The sequence below is a fragment of the Enoplosus armatus genome, chromosome 21 (genome assembly GCF_043641665.1).
Source record: "Enoplosus armatus isolate fEnoArm2 chromosome 21, fEnoArm2.hap1, whole genome shotgun sequence".
Classification (NCBI taxonomy): Eukaryota; Metazoa; Chordata; class Actinopteri; order Centrarchiformes; family Enoplosidae; genus Enoplosus; species Enoplosus armatus.
In genome coordinates, this window is record NC_092200.1 from 8,807,023 (window position 1) to 8,823,807 (window position 16,785).

The 16,785-nt window shown below is 38.8% G+C and overlaps 2 protein-coding genes across 2 annotated transcripts; both read left to right on the plus strand.

The window, feature by feature from the left end:
- Positions 1-3,808: 3,808 nt before the first annotated feature.
- On the plus strand, positions 3,809-10,646 carry LOC139304628 (xin actin-binding repeat-containing protein 2-like). The gene is made up of 9 exons (XM_070928552.1): positions 3,809-3,936; positions 4,062-4,149; positions 4,276-4,653; positions 5,062-5,140; positions 7,211-7,356; positions 7,887-7,934; positions 8,417-10,058; positions 10,119-10,310; positions 10,534-10,646. Exons 1-9 carry the CDS (start codon positions 3,809-3,811, stop codon positions 10,644-10,646), a joined length of 2,814 nt encoding a protein of 937 aa, XP_070784653.1.
- Positions 10,647-10,957: 311 nt separating this feature from the next.
- Positions 10,958-13,318, plus strand: LOC139304629 (xin actin-binding repeat-containing protein 1-like). Its single transcript, XM_070928553.1, has one exon. It carries the CDS (start codon positions 10,958-10,960, stop codon positions 13,274-13,276), a length of 2,319 nt encoding a protein of 772 aa, XP_070784654.1. The 3' UTR covers positions 13,277-13,318.
- The last annotated feature ends 3,467 nt before the right edge of the window (positions 13,319-16,785 follow it).

Genomic DNA, 16,785 nt, shown 5'->3' on the forward strand with positions numbered 1-16,785 from the left:
AACTGAAAAAATGTGACTGCGGCAGGGTTAAGTGAGGTAACAGAACTTTAACAGAATACTTCTCTGATACACGATGAGACAGATTAGTCCAGCATATAAATTGATTTCACTGTCGGTGATAAAATATGCTTATGTATGCGTCACTGGCGAAACATTATTAAGCAGCTCTGACCTTATCTTCCTCAACTATCTGGTCTCTGTTCTCACTGCTGTACAATCTGGGTTATTTTGGTGCACTGAAATAACCTAGTTTGGCCTTGAATAGCCCCACTGTAATGTTCCCACATAACCCAAATGTGGGTAAGACAATACAGAGCGCTGTGTTTTTGTGGTCTTTATTGCCCCCTGCTGGACTACCTTATAATGTGCATGACCAATATGAAAGGCCAATCCCTTCTCACAGTTTTACTCATTCAAGAAAGGCATGTTCACACAGTGGGCACATTCAAACACAGGAAGACACACAGATGTGTCTATGAGTGTGTTCACGCTTTCCTCTTTGCAGCTCTTCACCAGTTATGGAGTATAATCCGCAGGTATTTAAGTCTCCTTCCAACCAGCCGCGGATCCTCCCTCTAAAACAGCTGGCTGGTGTGCGCAAGTGTGTTTAAAAGGCAGACAAGGCCAGTAAACTTCCCCTAATAACACTGCACAGTTCACAGTCAAAGGCGGCGCATTGCATATTCCCTTTCATCTCTCCAGTGCCTCTGAGACAGAGACAGGAGTGGGGTTTTGAAGGGAGGGATGAGGGTTGTAGTCAGAGGAGGGGCAGAGGAGGGGGAAACAGCCAGGCTGAATCTCTCGTTTTTTTTGCCCCAGGGGCGTGTGCTGCTGCTGTTGCTCTCTCTTTGTCTGAAGACTGATTAACACAGAGCAAGACTAAAGAGAGTGAATATGAATTGTGTGTGCTGACAAAAGCTGTCATTGTCTCAAACCTCTACTGCATTTTATAAGTGTGTGAAAGAGAAGGAAACCCGGATAAAGGATACTACAAAGATGTGTTCCGATTGAGAAAAAATAGAAATACAATAATGTCAAAATACTCCTGCATTCAAAATTGTACCGAAATAAATGTATGGAGTCTACAGTAAAATGAGGTTAAGCATCAAGATTAATATAAGTCATTAGGCAGAAAGGCTCCTTTAAATGTTGTAATGTTGTTAATGTTGTACCTGGTTGCCGTGGCATTAGCTCCAACCACTTGATATACTGTTTTTAATATTTTATGGCTTTATCTCATGCTTGAAAGTAAAATCTTAATATCTTAAAATCTAACTAGTAACTGGTAATTCCGGCCATCATGTAGCGGAGATACAAATCTATATCCCTCTAAAAACTAGAGAAGTTCTGTAGTATTGTATCACATGTTGGAAATACTTGGAAAGGTACCAGTACCTCAAAATTGTGACATCAAAAACTGGTGCTAATATGTCAATGTTGTGTTTTCAGCTTGTTCTGCTGCCCCCAAGTGGCCAAGATCTATTAATGCAGCTTTAAGATCAGTATTTGAGTGAACGCACTTAGTTACAACACTTACTGCTACCAAAGCTGCTTGTAGTTTCAGTGATTAAGTTAGGGGGTGAATAATTGATTTCATGACAACCTATTGAATAACATTCTTTTTTAAAACTGAAATTGTCTTTATTTTATTTTATCAGTTTTTTTATGTCACTGCAAATAACCTTGTCCAGGCCTCTGTGTTTTTAATGTAGTAAAGAATGATATTTCACCACAAGTAGCTATTATTATTTCACAAGCTGCTATGTGTACATGTGCAAATGTGATTATACTATGCAGTACCAACCAGAAACTAAATAATAATTACAGCACTGGTATGTGCCCCATAAAGCTAAATGTCTGTGTATTCAGTTAGTTTTAACAAATATTTAAACTGCATTTTATAATTGACTCCCTGGAAAAGCTGCGGTAGAGTACGCATTTCCTAGTTGATGCAGTTTAGCTGCAGCATGTGTCAGGTGGAGTCTGGTAGGGGTCGGTGTCGATGTAGTCAGCAGAGCTTCCTCCTGCTCTCACTTGATCCCTGAGGGTCAGCGGGTCTTGGAATTCCTGGGTGGAGACGAACTTCCACAACACTTGTTCCTCGCTGGCTGTCTAGGAAGACTGAACCCCAGCCAGTTGAAATCTAATTTAAGAACTAAGAACCCATAAAAGAAGCAGTAAAAAATAATTTCTTAATTGCACTGGTGTGTCAAGGCTATTTTGAATGGGGCATTCAAAGTGGGACATAGACTTAAAAGAGGGTTTCACTAACCATGACATTTTGGAGCTTCAAGTTTTTGCGGTCAAGCAATTTCAAACATTTCCAGTTAAGTGTGCCAGATTCAGTCTTTGTTTCTGGTAGCAATATATTATTAGACGTTTTTAATAACAAAAGTGATAACTGAAACTGGTGATGCTGTTGCATACACAATACTGTAGTGTCCTTGAGCAACCCACTGAATCACTAGGGCCTCCAAGGGGGCTGTTTTGTACCTAAGTCTGCAAAGGTAAGCAGTATTTATCACCATTACCTATCTTTTCTATTAACTTTGCTTGTACGGTTGAACTGTTTTCATGATGCATGCTATTTCTTAAGCACTGTTGAAACCACCACCACCGTTGTTTGTCTAGTAATAACATTTACATGTAATTATTTACAGATGTTTAGAGGTTAATTATAATGATCATAATTATTCCAGTTGGCACATTTCTCCAAAGTAATGGAAGTATTTTCCTTATATTGTTTAGATATTCTCCTGATAAACTACAACAATGCAGACTTTGAACGTCTACAACGTAAATGAACTTGTGGACAGGTAGCACATTTACTGTGCTCATATGTTCTTATATTGCATTGTAAATCTATGACCTGAGAGCTTCTGTTAATCAGTATCTCTCAAAACTGAACCCACCCAAAATGCTCTCAAAGCAACAGAGCTGCGTATTATCATAATCCTCTCATTTTCAAATATTTCGTATTTGTTGTTCTTTTTGTCTACTCTTTGATTCTGTAATGACCTAACTTCCCCTCAGGATCAATAAAATGAATCTAATTTCATCAAAGATCAAGCAATTACATCTGAGCTTTGGAGGTTTGACCTGACATCAAACATATAGGATTCTCCTGAAAACTCACGTAGGAGTCAAAGCACACAATAATGATGAAAGATGCTTGATATAGAGTAAAATGTTGGATAAATGAGCTCTTTGGGGATCTATATCCTGTTGTTTGCTGCTCTAGAGCTTTTCATAGATCATTTTACACCGTGTGGTAATGAGGAAGAAAAAGGACTTTGCTCACAAACGCTTCATCCTGTGCAAGTCTTGTGATGCTGCGGAAGTGTTTCTGATTGTCACAGGGAACAGACGCTGACTGACATCTGTAAGGTAACGATTCAACTCAAAATTTCCTTTATATGGTCCAACACCTTGTTTTCATGAAACATTAGATTCTAAATTGAGTACTTATTGCAGTCTTTTGCATTACTGTTAAATTGCATGATATCCTCAACATCTCATTCATTAAGGACTGTGCATTACTGATGTCATAACCTGCCATTTCTATAAGTTAGTGGGGAAATGTTTAGCTTTATGAGTAAATAAAATGCTCACTAGCTGTGTTAAGATGGTGGTTAAAATAAAATGTATTGCTAAAGACTTAACAGACTATGACATCCAGGGTCTGCTGATCCTCTACTGAGAAAATGTAGCGCAATAATGTAGAAAATGTCATTGATTATCCATCATGTACAGTATATTTGGTGATATAGTTATTTGCAAAGTGTGTGCTGCAGTCACGTGATTGGTCATGGAGTGGAAGAGCAACCTGAGGCGCGCCCAGTCACTGAGGAGCATCCCCTCGTCATGTGACAAGCCCACCTGGACAGAGGCAGGGCTGCGGGACAAGACAACATCTGTGTCACAGCTGGTTGCCAGGTGAAAGTCATCTTCCTCACTCTACACCTGTGACAACTACACACATAGTTTAACCCTCTATGACCTTCTACATGCAGTGCTTGTATGTTAGTAGGGGATTAATATGGCCTCTGTGTGTGTAACAGGTATCAAACTACAGTGGAAGTAAACACATCCATTCAAGAAACTTTGGTAAATAACATTGAAACAAAGCCAAAGCAGGTGTTAAAAGAGGTAACCTCTGACTTTATGAAATTTTTGAGCTGTTTGCAAAGTCAAATGAAAAGCATCTTCAGTGTGGGAAAAACAATTCATTCAGCCACATGCAAACCTGCTTTTTGTTCTATGTGTCCCTGTCAGATAACACCATCTCTCCTGGAGAGTAAAGAGACTCATCTGGAGTCTCTGGTGTGGAAAAAAGAAGAGAGGGAGCGGTCTCGAGCCAAGACCAATTTGACCCGCAGTAAGTCACTGGGGAGCCTTCAAAACAGCGCTAGGTCCATAGAGACCCTGAAGACTCTGTTTGAGTCAAAGGCAGCCACACAAAACAAGGCAAAGAGCAGTTTCAGAGATGCAAGTTTCACCTCACCTTTTAAGGCGGCAGACATCATGCCAGTGATGAATGGAGAGGCTGAAGAAGTAAAGAGCTCTGAAGACGAACCCAAGAACCAAATTCCTCCTGCCGCTCCAGTTAATGAAGCTAAAACTGGTGCAAAAGAAAATCATGTGACTCAAAAGGTAAATAAAATCACTTTTATTGTCTTAAAGGTCCAATTTTAGGCCGAGTTCGATAGGTGAAAACAAGCCTTTTGTGTGTGTGAAAATATTGACTTGTAATCATCCATTTTTACAGATATTACTGATTACTGAAACAAGCATCAGAAAACATCAGTAATTTATATTTAACTTACATTTAGTTGTCATCTGGTCTTACTCTGTGTATGAAGATACCTGTCGATTATTTGGAGACTAATAGCAGATTCATTTTCAACACATATTTAACTTGAAAAATGTCAAGTTTCTATCAAATCCATCATGTAACTTCCATCATGTTACTTCCAAAAATAGAACCGAGACTGCATACTGTCCCATAGACAGACGCCGGTCTACTGAGGAGCAGTGACAGTTCATTATTTCTCTCTCTAGGTGGTGAATCAGACCCGGGTGGAGAGGAGAAAAACAATAGGGGGTATTGATTTTGAAAAAGTTGCAGCCTCACAAGCTGGTGAGTACCAGACAACATTCATCAAAGTGTGCTCTGTAATGAACCGCCAACCTGACCACTATGTATCCCCACCAAGTGGCCAACAAAGCCAGGAAATAAATGTTCAAAGGGTAATTCAACATGATGGAAAGGCCTTTACTGAAACGTCTATCGAGAAGTTATCAGTATAACTTAGATTAAAACGTTTTATTGTTCAAAAATCTGAAATCTGATTGGCAGACAGTTAAATATTAAAAACAAAAACAGATAATAAAAACCCCAGTCATAAACTAACATAGCAATAATAAAAACATTTACAAATTAACTACATATATACACTTCCAGGACAAAGACCAGCTGATAATACCAAATCAGATACTGTACAGTAAACTATAACCCTGATCAAAGTGCTCCAGACCTGGATTTGACTCTAAAATGTCAAATACTATGGTGCAAAGTCGAAGAGCAAAACTTTTCAAATCTCTAGACACTGTGCATGGATGAATGGACACAGAACTGACAGAGTAAGATAGATATAATTTCCTATAAATAACAATGTAATTACTAATTATACAGAAAACAGACAGATTCAATTAGTGCTTCCATTTACAATTGCTAGCATAGAGAGTCTTTTAGTCAGTCAGTAGGTCGCTGAACATGCAAAAACTGAAAATTTGTCAACAGGCATGCATTCAGTTCAACATATATGAAAAAGAAAGTTTCCATCCACCATAATACTAAATGGAAAAACATGTTAAGATTCTCACATCAGCCCAATTCAGTGTCTAAATCCTAATGCAACTGAAAAAAGCACAAACAAGATGCCAGCTCCCCTGGTAAACATTCCCTGGAAAGCCCTCCGTGAGTCCTATGACTCAGGTCAAAGCTGTAGACGGTATGAATGAAAGGGAAGAAGTGAAATGGAGATGAGCATCAGTGCAGTGACTGTGCAAGAAGCTGTGATTGACTCGACCTGGTGTGGGCCTAGTAGGCCACTCCAGAACCGGACGGAAATAGCCGGCATGCTACAAGTCCTGAATAAGTGCAGAAGGGTGAAAGGGTCAGCTGTCAGTAGGGCAGGAATGAGACCGAGAGAGGGAGCGACCGAGAGTGGCAGAGGCTCTATTACCAGACACAGATCAACAGGAACTCAGACCTGAACACGTTCACAAAGACTGAAAGAAAATAAGAAGACAGGCAGGTCAGAAGGAACTGGGAGCTGTTTGTTTTTCTGTGAGTACAGATTTGTATTTTGATGGAATGGGGCAACTAGAGAATAATCTGTGTCTGCTGAATAGAAACAATCTTACCAGCATGTTATATGGATTGCACATGCTCTTGAAAAATTGCCCACACCTTTAAACTTATAAAGTTGAATATATACAGTATATTGGGGCAACTAACAATACCTATGGTCCACCAAATCCTTATCCCAAAGAGTTCTCACTTTAACATCACAGTGTCTGTTTTGCCACATGTTCCTGATTGTCAGCTGCTAGTGGACTATTGATTTCCTATCTGTACCTCGATAAACAATTTAAAGACGTATGCGCGTTGACTTTTACTCTTCTGTGCATGTCAACTGTACCTGCAGTGACTTGCCTGTCCGTTTAACTGTCAGTATTTGTGTCAGTGGAGTCGGGTATCTGTCCCTCTCCAACACAAGTGGTACATTTATAACTCGACAACATGGCAGCTGTTAAATATCAGCTTAGAAAGTCTTATTAACACACAGTTTGGTGACATGGATGTGAACATAGAAGTCACGTGCATGTTATTAAAATGAGTCACTTGTTTAATTCTGTGCAAATTGTCTATCTCTCAGTCAGATGATGTTGTGACAACCTCCGAAAATAGCACCTTATTTTGACACCAGCTGCCTTTTTAACAGCTAATAATAACCAGTACACAAAGAGAGACAAAATTACGACTACTTTTGTCTTTACCCAAAGTCCCATGTGAAGAATTTACATTTATATCACAGCATGTACTTGACACCGTTGTCAACATGGATTTTTAGTTTTACACAATATAACTTGTGTCATAAAGACATTTAACACATTAAAGCTGCTATGTCTGATGTCTCTGCAGATGAAAAAAGGAGGTCAATTGCAGATTTCAGAGACAGCTCCTTCATCCAAAGCAAAGAGATACTGTGTGTCTCAGTCAAAGCTATGTCTGCTCTCTATCTGTCAAAGGTGGCACCTCAGGACTCAACACGCAGCCTTTTAAAACCGGTAAACATCTGTCTACTCATTGTGTGTTCTCTTCTTGTCAGTCCTGGATTTGTTTACCCCTATTTGATCAGCATAATCTCAAAGATGCTATGCTTTAGTATAACGTAAACAAGCTAAATGTTTTAGAGCACGGCAGTTAATTATAAATTAATAAATTTATTTGAGCAGTTACATCTTATAATTTAAATATCACAGGATTTATTTAGAAAGATATATGATTATCAGACAAGAAAATCAAAAATGTTTTTGTTTTATCTGTTGTGACTTTTAAATTTGACTGTAGAGAAAGGAATGATGGACAAAAAAAACAGATTGCAATTTTTAAGTACAAATATCTAGTCATGTTTCACAAAGTAGATTTGTAACTATACACTGCAGTTTATTATCTTTGACAGTGTCATATAATACATCATACGGTATAATACCACAACGTACCATACAATGATTACCGAAAAATCTGACCACCAAGGTCAAGCAATATTGTTTATGTGAGATTAACCTGACATGAAATAATTATTATTTACATCCAGGCACAAGATCAGTCATCTGAATCTGGGAAAAAAGTAAAACTAACCAAGGTAAGGCAGAATTTCATCATACATTTTGCATGATGTTGCGCATTGGATTTGCATTGCCACAATAACATAAACATCTTCCACACTATCATATACCATATGATATATATATATATATATATATATATATATATATATATATATATATATATATATATATATATATATAACTCAAGAAACAAATGCTTGCTTTTCCTGAGAGTTGCTGTTTACTTCTTCCAAAGAAAGACACAGATATTGGATGCCATCCACTCTATGTTTTTTTTTATTTATTATTGCGGTTGCATTTGCTGGTTGCTTTGGAGCTCAGCTAACCCACTGACACCTGGCATGTGGAAGCAAATCAGCTGGTATGATTTGGAAGGTAATATATCACTTTCGTTGCCGTAAGCATGTCTGCAACCTCCAGAGCATGACTTTCACTGGATAGCTCATTTCTGTTACAAAAGGATTCAATGATGAGAACGTTACTTTGCTCTTCTAAGATGGCCGAATACTCCCAACAAAGGAGAGATGAACTCCCTCCACCTCCTTCAGTCAGACATCAGCCAGGACCAGAAAACATCTCTGGGGCACATTTCGAACAGTCCATGCCATCCCAACTCTCGAAAGAAATGTTATACCAACAGCGGCAGAAATGTGAGCTGAGAAGGCTCCTGAAGCACACTCACCCAGAGCTCAAGATGTTGGATGAAGTTGTGGATGAGGAGCTTGCTGAGGTTTTGAGCTCAGAGACTGGGGTGACAGCTGGTGAAACTGGATACGAGGGAGAGGTCCTTTCAAGACGCTTGATATTTGAGAACTGTGCCATGAGTGACAAAGTATCTCTTTTTACTCCCAAGATGCACAGGGCTGAGGGAACAGTGGAAAAAGGCAATGTCTGTAAAACATCAGCTGTGTTTGAGGAGCATGAAGAGAGGCCATATAATGAAAGTGTTAAAGGGGTCGTGGAGGATGACAAAATGCTTGGTTCTAGTCCAGATCCTAACATAGAGTGTGAGGAGATGATAAAAATAGATGTTCAAGCTACCAGAAGGATGTTTGAGAGTCAGTCTGTGAACACATCCAGATTAAATCCAGATAAATTCCAGGTGAAAGTTTCTATTTCTGGGGATGAGAAAGGGCCAGTCCAAAAACGAAAACAGGAGTTTGAAATGTGTAGCAAAGAGAATCTACACAGCAAAGTCGAAAGCAATACATGTACCAAAAGTTTTGATTTGACAGATCAGTCCCAGAAAAAAGGACCATGTGTTGATACCATTGGTCAAAGCACTGATCATGAGTTTTCTGGTAGGGGGGAGGTTTCTACTGGTGAAACTGTCTTTGAGGGTGAGCCTACAAGCTTCGCTGATCCAGAAAATTTTGAGGAAATAATTAAAACGAGTGCTGCTCTTTTCCAAAATAACCCATTTATCCCAACAAACATAGATAGAGAGCATTCTTTTGTGCATACATCAAAATCCCAAAGCCCAGCAGAAGACGATGGGTCCGCTCAGGACTATCTGATAGCTAATGTCAGGAACAGAGCCCATTTGTTTGAATCAATGCCATTTGACAAAATTAGGCATCAGAACAAGGACGAAATTGAGACGATGGTGGAGAATATCAAAGAAACATTGAATTCCCTTTATCACGTAAATGCCATACATTCAGATGGCTCAATCATTGAGGTGAATGAGACAATGATCTCTAAAAAGGCCAAATTCACTCTATTAGAGGGTAGGCCTAAGATAAAATACGATGAGGTGGCTGAAGGTGGTGCACAGAACTTCATACTCCAGTTGCTACCCCGGGCAAACCTAAAGCGTCAGATCACTTACCTAAAGGAAGATAGTAAAGGAAGTATGGAGGCCACAGTGGTAAATGTACCCGTGCACCAGCATCAGTTCACTGCCAATGTGGTTCAATTTGTTGAGGATATTCTCAATCAAGATAACTCTCTGAGGAAAGGAGTGATAATCCAGGAGGATGTGGATGGATGTGCTGAAGTCATTGTTTACTCCCTCTACAATTATTTTGATAAGGAAGATGTGAAAAGTTACTGTCCTCCACAAGGTGCGGAGTATGATGAACCAGAGCCAGAAAGGGATGATGTGAGTAAAACAGACAATCAAGAACTAAGAAAAGGTGTTATTGAATCAACCATAAGCTGCCTTCTAGAAACGTCTAAAGATCAAACCTGCCAAGGATCAATAAGACCTGGAATCACAGTAAAAGGGAATGTACAACTGTTCAAGAGTTGTATTGAAAAGGGAGATTTGGAGTATTTGAAAACTCTTCAGGCTGAGCCAACAGAGCAAGAACTCCCTCCTAACCAAAATGTGGCTGGACAAGGCATAGATCATCATCATGAACAGACAGGTGATCAGGCAGAGGAGAGTAAGACCGAATGGGTTCCAGTGGATGTAAAGAAACTGAAAAACATGTTCTCTGGAGATCAAAGACCAACCCAACCAAAGCAAAATGTACGTGAAAATCTTGCCCAATCTACAACCACTTTTTGTGCATTCACCGGTCAAAATGCACCACTTGGAAAGAGCCAGTTCACTGCAGAATGCAATGTTGTGGAATTCTCCCCTGGGCAACTAACGAATACCTTTAGGGAGTGTGGTGCCCAAACACAAGGAGAAGAATGTAACTATACAGTTGCACCACAGGGGTCATATCTACATCTTGAGACACAGGATGACGACAGGGTCCACCAGGCTGAATTAGTCGAGGTGGTAAATGACAATGACGAGATCTCTAACCTCCAAACTGCAATACACAGCCTCCAACAGGCCACAATCGAGGCCAAATCTTTGCATCGGTCATCACAAGAAAAACAGAAATTCCTTGTTCAAGAATCTTTTAAGGAACCCGTTGTCTCAGGTGAGGTCAAACACTCAAGAAAAAAAGCACAAATATCTGAGGACCCAAAAGGAGACCCATGCATTGAGCCAAGGTGGGATGAACCAGCCTCCAACATCACCTCAGAACATAAATCAAATTCTGAAAAAGTACAAACTACTGAGACATACAGCAAAATGGATCAAAAGGGCACAGAGGTGGTCCAGAAACAACACTTTCAAGCTTCTATGGTGTCTGTACATAGTTCAGAAACAACAGCTACACAACAAGAGGATGAGGAAGTTGTTTTTGAGGGTAAACTCAAAGCAGCTTTGGATTCCCTGGAGAGATCCAACGTTAATGTCACTAGAGGAGATTTCAGAGCAGCTATGATATACAGAAAGTCTTCTAAACCACACAAAGAAAGATCACAAAATGTGGATGCAGTGTCTGTTCAAAAGCCCACTAAGGAGGAGGTTTGCCATGTGACTGAATCCAAATCAACTCAGGCACCACTGACACAAGAGGTGTTCAAAGAACAAGTGATTGCAGCAAACGCAGAGCCCCCAAGCCAAAGTGAAACCCTAAATAAAGTAGTTACAAGTGCTGTCTCAGAGAAAAACAGAAGGCCTGTTGGTTCAAAACCAGCCATCCCCCCCAAACCTGAGCATTTGAAAGTGAAACAAAGAGACATTCAATCAACTAACCCAAAGAATCCTGAGGCAACCCAAACTAATTCTGTGAGACCCAAAGAGACAGCTCCACCACCATTGCCAATAACACCAATGTCACATGAAGATGAACATAAGCAAGATCTGTTAAAGATTATCAGCGGAACAGACTCAGGACCTGATTCAATGGATCATCAAAGAAAGGAGTTTTTTGATGAAGCTATAAAGATGTCTCAGGAAATTAAAGTAAGGCAACAAGTCCAAGGTTCAGTTGTCACCTTGGAAAGTGATAACACAGATAAGAATATCATTAATCGACAACAAGAGATAAATGCCACAGCGGAAGAGAAAAGCAACCAGGATTTCCCAATCAGAGAGAATATGAATGAAACAGATGAAAGCCATGTAGATTTTCATGAAGCATGTAAGAAATTTGGAGGTAAAAAGGCATTTTCATTGAAGAATGCTCCTGTAAAGCCAAAAAGAGTTAAAATTGCCCAGCCTGAAAATAAAAATCCAAAACACATGCCTGGAGATAATTCCTCAAGTTTCACACATGTGGTTGAGGAACCACAACAAACTCTAACTGGTCAATCATGCAATGACCCAAACACCTGCGTAAAAACCGCTGACAGCAAAGACAAGCACGAGAAAGAAATGAAACAAGAAAGCAAAGTTGAGATGAGGGAAAAGAAAGGTCGAAACGAGACGGAGGACGAACGCCGGCAGCGGCTGTCAGTTCACATGGATGAGATCATGAGAGGGAACATAACAGCAGCCATGGACATTTTTGACAACTTGCAAAAGCAGGAGGAACTGCAGAGCATTCTCTGTCGAGTTGAAGAAATTGAACAGGACACAAGTGAGGTCGATGTAAGGTCTCTGAGGGGAGTATTTGAGAACATCCCTGACTGGGTTGTCAGCGCCAACAAAAAGAAACAACAAAAGGTAAAAGTAGAAAACAAAGAAGAGAGGATGCTGTTAACGAGAGACAACACTGAAAAGTCCTCAATGACACATGTTTTTGGAGATCTTGAGCGAGCCAGTGAGGAAATCATAAATCTAAAAGAACAGACTTTAGCCAGACTTATGGACATAGAGGAATCCATAAAGAAGGCTCTTTATTCTGTGTCAACTTTGAAATCTGACTCAGACATTGCTGGTTTATCATGCCTATTCAAAGAGTCATTAGGGACAGTGCAAGGATCCCCATCCTCTGGTAATATTAGAAAAATTAGCATTGGTTCAAGCAGAACAAAATCATTGCAGACACAGGAAAGCCCTACAGCACAGGGAAACACAGCTCTGCCAGTTATTCAGAGTGCAAGCACTGAAGTAGCCTCTGCAAAACAACAAGCCAGTCCTCCATCTTCACCTGCCTTCATCTCCATCCAGTCGGCTGCTAGAAAGACGGATAAAACAGAGGTGTTTCCACCAGAGACCACAATCTGCCCGACATGTCAGCACAGCCCAAAGACTGAGGAGAAATTCCGGACAACAAAAACCCTGACATGCAACAGCCCTGCTCAAAACAGAAAAAGGGACCCCAGAAAAGGAGGTCAAAAACAATCCTCTTACAACTCACTTAACCCTAAACGAGAGCTCAGTGTACTCGATGTGCAGACTGACCATGAGGGGAACAGTATTATAGGCACCAAATTAGTCACAGAGAATTATGAAAGGACTGATAACTTTGGAAACCGGTTATACTCTTCCAAAACCTCCACTATCATCACTGCTCAGCCAGAAACTACAACATCCACAGGTCAGGCAGTGGTCAGTCCGGCTACGTATCAGGTCACCAAGTACCCAGAAGTTCGGCTGCCGATCAATCAGAAACCCTAAATCATTCACAGGCCGATGCAGTTTGTTACCTATTAGCTTATGTTACATGTACATATTTGCTAAGATATGAATTATCTTGGTTATTATTTCTTGCTTGTTTATTTGTAAGAGGTTATTATTGGTTTTAGATTTTCTTATAGATGTTTGATGTTTTAGCTTGCATTCTTTAAAACTGTTTATGATTTGCATTTGAAATTAAATATGCTTTATTGGTTTTCATTTATGCTTTTGTGTTTGTTGTTATTAATGCTTATTATTGTCAAAAAATCTTTTCGTGTTAACCAAGCTCAATCACATTTTTCTCATCAGTTTCAACCAGCGTGTCGAGAGATGTGTTCAGCCTGTTTGAAGCCGGTTTATCCGATGGAAAAAATTACAGCAGGCAAATACATTTTTCACAAAAATTGCTTCTGTTGTAAACAATGCAAGAAAAAGTTAAGGTGAGATATTAGAATATTCTTCAGAAGAATCACCTTGCAACATTGATCAATGATTCCAAGTATTGATTTCTTGTCTGCGCCATAAAGAGTTAATTACATTAATGACTTTCATATTGATACATTTCATATTGGCCCAAATATAAGATATAAGAAGCTTAATTGTAAGCTGACCCACTCTTCTGTACAACAGCTGTTTTTATAGAAACAAATATTTTTTTTAAATAAAAGCAACTATTCCATATTTTACTCTAACATATTGTAAATGCATTATCATGTTTAGATAAGATATAGATAATAAGATATGGTAAATTCATTTTTAAAAAGTAAATAACCATAAGAATATTATTTTTAACACGTTCCCCAAGGTGCAACTCTTCTGTTGATTTTCTATCCAGGGAGGAAATGACAGATCTCATGAGAAGCACAAATTGAGGCTAGCTGGCACGCTGCTTCACTGTAGCAGTGCTTAGGTTAGCTCTTTGTGACAGTCAATATTTCAGATGAAGGATGAAGCTTACCCGTTTTATCTTGTCCCACTATGTTTTAGAGTGCTGAGGCCATAGGCATTCCTGGTGTTTTGGTGTCATATATTCAAACACTTTTCTGAGAAAGCTCTTGAAGCAGTACTTAAGAAGCACATAAAATATTTTCTCTTACTCTCACACTTATGCAGTTGGTTAACTTTACCAGACACACAGTAAATAGATGGAAGAAACTTGCTTGCTGGCAACAACCCATAATGCAACACTCTCTTAAAGTAACTCACTTTGTTAGCTCTGTCCTGGCCTGGTCCTGGCTCCATACATTCATAGAGGACATCTACTGTTGTAGAATCAAAATTTTCAAATATAGTTGCGAGACACATTATCTTATACTAGGGGCCAATAACTGCAATAAACTTAATCTTTGCCAAATACTTTCAAAATCTTTCATTGATTTATTGAATGATTATGTGTAAGAGAAGTTGTGATTTTTACAGACTATTTGAAAAATCAAAATAGCACAGTGCAATGTTTGTTTCCAAACTGGGTGCCGCATGACCAGGGGGACAAATGTCAAATAAAACTAAAGTTGAAGGGTTAGGATTAGGGTTTGACTTGTCAAACACAGGTGTAAGTGATAAAACTGTCAATACTGTAACTGTGGGAACCAAGTCATCATTACCATTATTAGTTCCACCTGTGCTTTTCCTGCTATGAGTACAAGTAAAAAGCATGACAGATAGTCAGAGACGCGACAACTTTTGATGGATGATTTACAAAATGCAAAATTAAACAAAATGAAATACACGATTCATTTTAAAAATTGTAACCTCTCATAAACTCTATATGTGCCACGTAGCTACTGTAACTACAATAAATACCCTTACTACCTCTCACCAAATGCAGCCATTAAATTTGAACTGTATCTGACAAATTGTGTTCATTTGTAGCATGTACAATTACGCACCTTTATATGGGGAATTCTACTGCATATTTCACTACCAACAACTGTTCAGAAGAAAAGGGAATTATGATGAGGGCTTTGGACATGCTCAACACAAGAACCGGTGGCTTCTGAGGAATACTGCTGACGTGGTGTCCAATGAGTCCGAGTCTGAGGCATAAATAATCAGTGACAATGTGAGTACCAGCAGCCAACACTAATCTCTCATATGTATTCTTTCTTGTCATATTCATTGTAATTTATTAACTTGGCTTCCCTCAATTAAAACTGTGTTGTTTCAGTCCTCAGCTGGTGTGATGGTGACTGTGACAACACGGAAGATCTTCTTGAAAATGTGTTTGAGGCACCATACAATGGTCAACTGCTGTCCAAATTTTAGCGTGTTCATATACTGATTTGTAATGAATAATAGTGTGTTGACACATAACCCACAACCTAATAGCAACAATGGCTTAATCATTGTAAGAAATTGCAGCATAATTGGAACAGATGCTGACACATGTAATCATCTCTTTGTCTTTGTTTTACCTTTTTTTATTTCACAATTACTACAACAAATTACAGTAAACATATTGTATGATTCTTTCTTGTGGAAACAAATTCAAGAAAAAGGTTTGTCATTTAAAAAAATATTCTGGGTACCAATGTAGTAGTTGTACACAAAAATCCCATCATTGACAGACGTTTTATCAAAAATAAATATAGTTCAATAATGGTCAAATGCAAAGGCTTACTATACAGATAATAAAGAAGCTCATTCACATCACTGTGTTGTACCGCTCATATCAGTGGTACTTCCCATCTTTGACAGTGTGTGTCCTAGCTCAAGGCTCATGGACTTCATTCCACCAGTTACATTTCTACCTGCCATGTTGATATTGTGGTCTGCAACATTTCTAACTAATACTGAGGACCTGACACAACATCACTGTAACGAATGAATTTCACAGGATTTTACAAATAAAAGCATGCATTGACATGTAATTTGATTTTCTTTACTATATATTTATATAGTATTTTTTTCTTTTGCTCATTTGAAAATATGTGTTTTCATCAGTTTCATATTTTATTGATTATAATCGTGAATCAACCCTAGGTCACCAGGGCTTTGTACTTAAGTAAAGAGACTATACTATGCCATCAGTTTAATTCCTGCATGTCAGTTGACAAAAACTGTACTTGATCATATCTGTTAATAAATCTGAAAATACATCTGGAAAAATACAAAATAGGTAACTCTGATTATGATTGCAGAACAAACAACAGTCTAATGCTCTTCATTAATTTGTTCAACATGGACTTAGTTCACTGTGGGCCCTTTTTCTGGCTTTCTGAAGTGAAAGAAGGTAATTACATTACTTACACTGAAATAATAATACAGTAAGTGTCTTTTATCCTTGAAATCATGGAAGCTGCCTGAGGAAGAGCACCATGCTTGAAACACGTTGCAACAGAGTAGCTGCTGATCCACAACTTTTTACTGATGCTATTGTGTACCTGTATTTGTTCACATACTTAACATGATATATATATATTTTACGTCTCTGCAATCTCTTTCCCTTTCCTTTATTTCTTCGCATCCTTAAAATCATTTTACACTTATTAATATATTTGTTCCATTTG